The 5,558-nt window shown below is 43.5% G+C and overlaps 1 protein-coding gene across 3 annotated transcripts; it reads right to left on the reverse strand.

The window, feature by feature from the left end:
• Positions 1–455: 455 nt before the first annotated feature.
• On the reverse strand, positions 456–5,008 carry ARMCX3 (armadillo repeat containing X-linked 3). Of its 3 annotated transcripts, none has more exons than XM_059680294.1 (5): positions 4,851–5,008; positions 4,247–4,354; positions 3,914–3,974; positions 3,571–3,641; positions 456–3,291 (listed from the first exon to the last, which is right to left on the reverse strand). In XM_059680294.1, the coding sequence occupies exon 5, from the start codon at positions 3,146–3,148 to the stop codon at positions 2,009–2,011; it is 1,140 nt and encodes a 379-aa protein (XP_059536277.1). In that variant the 5' UTR covers positions 3,149–3,291; positions 3,571–3,641; positions 3,914–3,974; positions 4,247–4,354; positions 4,851–5,008; the 3' UTR covers positions 456–2,008. The 3 variants fall into 3 exon arrangements, with proteins under 3 accessions (XP_059536277.1, XP_059536276.1, XP_059536278.1); XM_059680293.1 differs by having other exon boundaries at positions 4,247–4,376; positions 4,851–5,007; XM_059680295.1 differs by lacking the exon at positions 3,571–3,641 and having other exon boundaries at positions 4,247–4,376; positions 4,851–5,007.
• Between the last annotated feature and the right edge of the window lie 550 nt (positions 5,009–5,558).

Raw genomic sequence — 5,558 nt, forward strand, 5'->3', positions numbered from 1 at the left:
TTTAACGGATTAGCCTTCCCCTCCCAAATCTTTTTCTCCTACCTAATAATAGAGCAAGGAAAGTGTTACTTTGCTTTTTCCTCACCCCACACTTAAAGCTGGTGTACAATGGATCTCCACATGTGCATAATTTGGTAGAGTCATCATGCCCAAAAACTTTAAGCCAACCAATCACTCGGTTTTTGTTTAATCCATAAAACATTAGAGTAAGTATATGGAAGCCTGGGGCTAAAACCAGATCATAACTAAACAAAGGATTTTACCCTTTCCTGGTCTCATATATAAGACAACATAACATCGCCAAACTGACTAAGAATATATTATGAAAGCTGGTAAAATCATGTCTAAGGAAACACTTTAAGTCCTTAGAAATAAGAACTTAAAAATAAGAACTATTCCTTTGATAAATTATTCTAACAGTTGCCTTGCAGGAATGACAGAACTCTACACAGTAGTCAATAAATGTTAACCTTTATTGTTGTTATTATTTTTTAAATGACACTGACATGTGGCAGAATGCCCCCAGCAAAACAAAGGTCAACCAAAAAGAAAAAAACAACAAAAAACTATTAACCCTGCATTCTAGGAAATTAAAAGTGCTTGCTTTTCTTAATTAACTGCTATGTGCCAGAACATTCTAGGTATTTTGCATGTATTACTTCATTTAATCCTCCTGACAAGCCTCATCGTCACCACTCATCTATCATTTCAGAGAGGAAACTTCAACCTATCTCATGTTTAATCTAATTTTTCCACTCAGTACATGCTCTAATCACCTGCTTTATTCCCAACACTTTCCTTTTTCAAAAATTTCCCAAAAAATCAATATTCATTTTAGATAAGTAAGAGCACATCGATGATTAAAACATAAAAAGTAAAAAGGTAAAAGATCACTCATTGTCCTCCCACCCAAAGATAACCTCTGTTGATATTTGGGTGTCTATAATTCAGAGTTTTAGTGTCTACTTAAACATATGTTTTATTATTCTCAAAGAAATGAAATCATACTATGAATACTACTACCTAACCTGCCTTTCTCACTTAACAATGCATGATGAATATCTTTTCCTGGCAATATGGATTTAAATCAACATATTTATCATATACCATGTGAACATTCCTTAATTTATTTAAACAATCCAATGTGCTAGACACTTGTTTCCAATATTTACTATTTTAGACAGTGCTAGGATGCATAGCCTTGTTCATGTAGCCTTTGGTCAATTTTTCAATTATTTTCTTAGGACAAAGGGCTTACATATTTTAAGGCTTATATGTGTTATCAAATGGCCTTCCACAAACCTTGTGCCAGTATAAATTCATTCCTACCACCAGGGTTTGAAAGTATCTGTTTTGCCACACCCTAGTTTCTCACTGTCATAAGGAGAACATTCCTACCTCCATGCCTATCTCACATCAGTGCCCTCTCACTTCCATCTCATTCAGGACTCTTTTTAAATGGTCATTTCCTCCATAAATCCGTAGTTGACTACTGTACCCCACAGTAGCCTTTGCTTCCTCTGTGCTCTGAGAATGAATATTTGACAATGAGTCCAGAAAGTCTCAGTTATTTTGTTTGTATGTTTCTAATCTCTCTAACAAGATTATAAATAAAAGGGCAAAGATGCTTTCTTTCTTTCTTCTTTCTTTTTTTTCTTTCCAGCATTAACACACAACTTTATTGATGATACACAAATGAAGTTAATGCAAATGACAGGAGGGAACTTATTTAGGATGAATTGGTTCACTGTCATTTATACAGAAGAAATAGTAAAAAATATTTCAGTCTAGGCAGTGAGATATAAAGCAACAAACATGTTTTCAGAACATGTAGTGACATTCATTCATCCAGCTTAGACCTAAAGATCAACTCGGATAAATATCAGCATTGATGATACAATATGATATTCAAAATTGGTAGCTGAAAGAATTCCTTTACCATATAAACAAAGTGGGGAAAAGGAATAGTTTACAATGTGTGTTGCTTCTAAACTACAAAATCAAGAAGTTATTCCTGGCTGTTTGGAAACATATGCTCAGCCAGTTTGGCCATGAATTTTCCAACTTTTACTTTCACCAAAAAATCATGGTGACTTTCTATCCCCAGAATCTTATCAGCACACACTTGAAATTCTTTTAAAAAGAAAAAAAGTGAACCTTGGCTAAACTGACTCTGAGTAGGTTCATTTTCTTCCCATTTAAAATTGTCATTTATGTTCTCAAATACGACCAGAAGTTTCAAAATAATCTCTTTGTTCTCCTTCTTATTAAAGAGGGAACCCAGTGAAGATGGTACTTGGGCCCTGAGAAGTTCTCTAGCCATGGCTGGATTTTCAGCCAAATTCAAAAGGAGTTTCAAAACCTGAAATTTGGTTTCTTCATTTCCTGCTGAAAATAAACGAAAAAAGTCTGAAATTGAATTAGCAAGCATGTGCTGATACTCATTAGTAACAGTCATATTTGTAAGCAATCTTAGTCCAGCCAGCTGCACAGATGAGTTCAAGCGAGAAGTGATTGTGTCATCACACACTTGATTCATGTATATCTTAAGCCTGCGCTGATTTTCAGCATTCACACTCAGGTTATTCAGGACAATTAAAGCCTTTTCCTTAACGATGGGATCCCGAGTATTGAGAATCTTTGCAACAATTGGGAGACCACCCAGATCACGAATAATATCTCTGTTAAATGCATAAGCAGCATTGTTACCCAGAGCAATTAAAGCTGCTTCAAGAATATAAGGCTTTTCAGACATCTCAACCAAGCAAAGAACTTTTTGCAGCTCTTGAGGGGACAAAATAGTATCATCTGAGTTGGGAGAAGCCCGTTTCTGAACAGCCCTTCGAGCCCGGGTAGCCCTGGCCCTTGCTCTGGCCCTAGCTCTGGTCCCGGCCTCAGTTCCAATCCGGGCCCAAGGTGGGTACCATACTATTCCCTTGCTTTCACTGTTATCATCATCATCATCAGACCAGTCATTGTACCTGGCCCCAGGACAATCCCCAACATCATCCACATCCCCAGGCCCACCCTCAGCCATTTTCTCTTTGTTCTGTTTTCTTCCCCGGGCCAGTCGATAAATGCAATAGCAGGCGCCAGCCCCAATCACCAGTCCCGCAGTCACCCAGCCTACTTTCCTGGCGTAGCCCATGCAATCGTCCCTGACAATAGCAGGGACCAAGGAACAGAGTAGTCACGCAGACTTGGGGAGAACTATGGGCTTGGGTGCCGGTCTGTGGATGGTAGTTGTCTTCAGCCACTTCAGGGCCACAGTAGCTGATACCCGAAGTGAACCTAGAGGTGGAGGAAGAAAGTGGGGTTTGAGTTTCTCTTATTTTTGTGTTGCCGCATGCATGGACTTGCACAGAGGGACAGAAGAGTAGTAAATGAGTACTTGGTAGGAAATGTAAATTGTTAATAAACTCTCTCTATCCCCCTCATTTTACCCTCCACCTACTCTCCCGAGGCCAAACTCTCCCCAGCCTAGATAAAGGCAATGGAGCCCATAGTCTCTGCTAGGGCCTCAGCCACCCCGACCTAGGGTGTCCCCAGAGAACGTCACCTTACACTCACCTCTTCCAGACAGGCAGTTTGCCCCTTCTTCCCTCCCCTGGAATTGTGCCACACCCAACAACCCTTGCAATCTGCAGAGAGACCAGAACCAGTGAGAACTGAGGGCTTGATTGACTTCATTCCTTGCTTTCCTGATTTACTTTCAGGTTGTCAGATTTTAAAAAAACAAAAACAAAACAAAAAAACCCTCTATGTCATCCAAAACATGTACATGCCTGCCCCTTCCTTAGCCTGAAATGGGAGGGATGTTGGGGAAATAAGGTAGGATTGGGTGAGCCTGTCCAACCATGGCTGATTTCCAGCCCCTCCCCCATTCCAGTCAGCCCCCCACGCCCACACCGACCTCTACAGATCCAAGGAAACTTCCTCCCTTGCTTCAAGTGGTGCCACCTGCTACAGCAAACCTACAAGATGACAGATCGAAAACATGGAGACTAACTACTGTTGAGAGAGGAGGATTATGAACAAACTATCTGATAGGTTTCCCTTCTATCATTCTCTCCCACCCTATCTACCCCCGCTCCACACACACAGCACACAACGCATGCCATTTTGCCACAGCCCCGGGAGTGCTACAAACATACTCAGACTTAGACCTAACCTAGATTATTGCCATCTCCGGTTTCTCCCCCCCGCCCCCCCCCCCGCCACTCTTAGGGTCCCCAGATGGCCTTACCCTCAAATCGACCTTCACTGATCAGGGTTAATTTCCTTCCTCTTCACTTGTCTGGCGTAGAGCCACAAACTACGGAAAGACTGGCAACCTGGGGGAGGCTCGGATCCACTAAACAGCCAGGACGACAGAGCTACAGTCAGAAAGACGGGAAACGGCAGCTACCGAGTGCTTGGTGGACGGACCAGTCCCCAGAACATGAAATTCCTTCCTAATTCGGAGGCCTGGTTTTCAAAGGTTTCCCACCCCTATCACCCCACTCCCGGTTCTGCTGACACATCACGTTGCACCCCCACCTCACTCCCCATGCCCAACCTTTCCAGGTCGGCACTGTCCTGGAAGACAGGGGGCCAATGCCAAGGCCACAGCTCCCTTTCCGGATTATGGTCTCGGCTTCCAGCAGATTCCCACCTTCTGATCTCTGGGCTGCTCCCCAAACTCCTCCCTGGGCACTATTTCGCAGCATTGAAATGGGCTGCAGGCAGGACAGATATCCTGGAAAGCCAGTGGCGAGTGGGAAAGACTACGGAGGCGCTTCAGGACCCGCGACGGTCTCCGCCCAACGCTCTGGACCGCCCCCACTTTATGGAATCTCCCAGGCACTGACCTGCTGTGATCCGGGACAATTTCCTTCTCCTCCTCCTTCTTCCCTCAGCCACAGGCCCGCTCTCCCTCAGAGCAGTGGGTAGCTGGTACTCAGACGGAACAACGACCAGAACAAGAAGGACTTCTGCACACGTCAGCTCTTGGTCACGTGAGAGCTACGTCATCCACCAACTCTGGTCCCCAATTTCCCCTCCCACCAGCAGTGCGGCAGAAGAGGACCCGCCCCCCTACATTCCCTCCCCCATACCAGGCCTTGTACTCTTTCTTTGCTAATCCCATCTCCCTGTGGTTGAGTTTGCCTTCCTCTGATTGCCAGAAACAGACAGCATCTTCCCCTGGGACTACTGGCCACTTGTACTTTTTGAAAAATTTGCTTCTTCGTTCTCTAGGCTCCTGGGACAGCAGCAACCTCTCCTTCCACCTCCCCTCCTCCCAGCTATTAATGTCTACCATTTCCTCTGAAATCTAGTCCCAGATCTGAAACCAAAAAATAACTTTAGAAAAGGAGACCTGGAGTGAGAGTAAGGTTTTTACTTCCTTAATATTTTTTTGTTCTGCCCTTTCTCGCCCCCTGCCTGCATTCTTTTCATGAGAAAAATTACTATAAATCTATTTTCATTTGAGAGAAAAAAGAGTGGGAGTTAGGGAGTGGAGTTGGGTGGATGGCCTCCAAAAGTCCCACATTTTCTCATTTGTGGGCAGTGTTATA

The sequence above is a fragment of the Myotis daubentonii genome, chromosome X, assembly GCF_963259705.1.
Source record: "Myotis daubentonii chromosome X, mMyoDau2.1, whole genome shotgun sequence".
NCBI classification, from domain to species: Eukaryota; Metazoa; Chordata; class Mammalia; order Chiroptera; family Vespertilionidae; genus Myotis; species Myotis daubentonii.

What these genes read in the sequence shown, in the direction of transcription:
- ARMCX3 (XM_059680294.1), bottom strand. Translation starts at nt 3,148, where the DNA reads ATGGGCTACGCCAGGAAAGTAGGCTGGGTGACTGCGGGACTGGTGATT.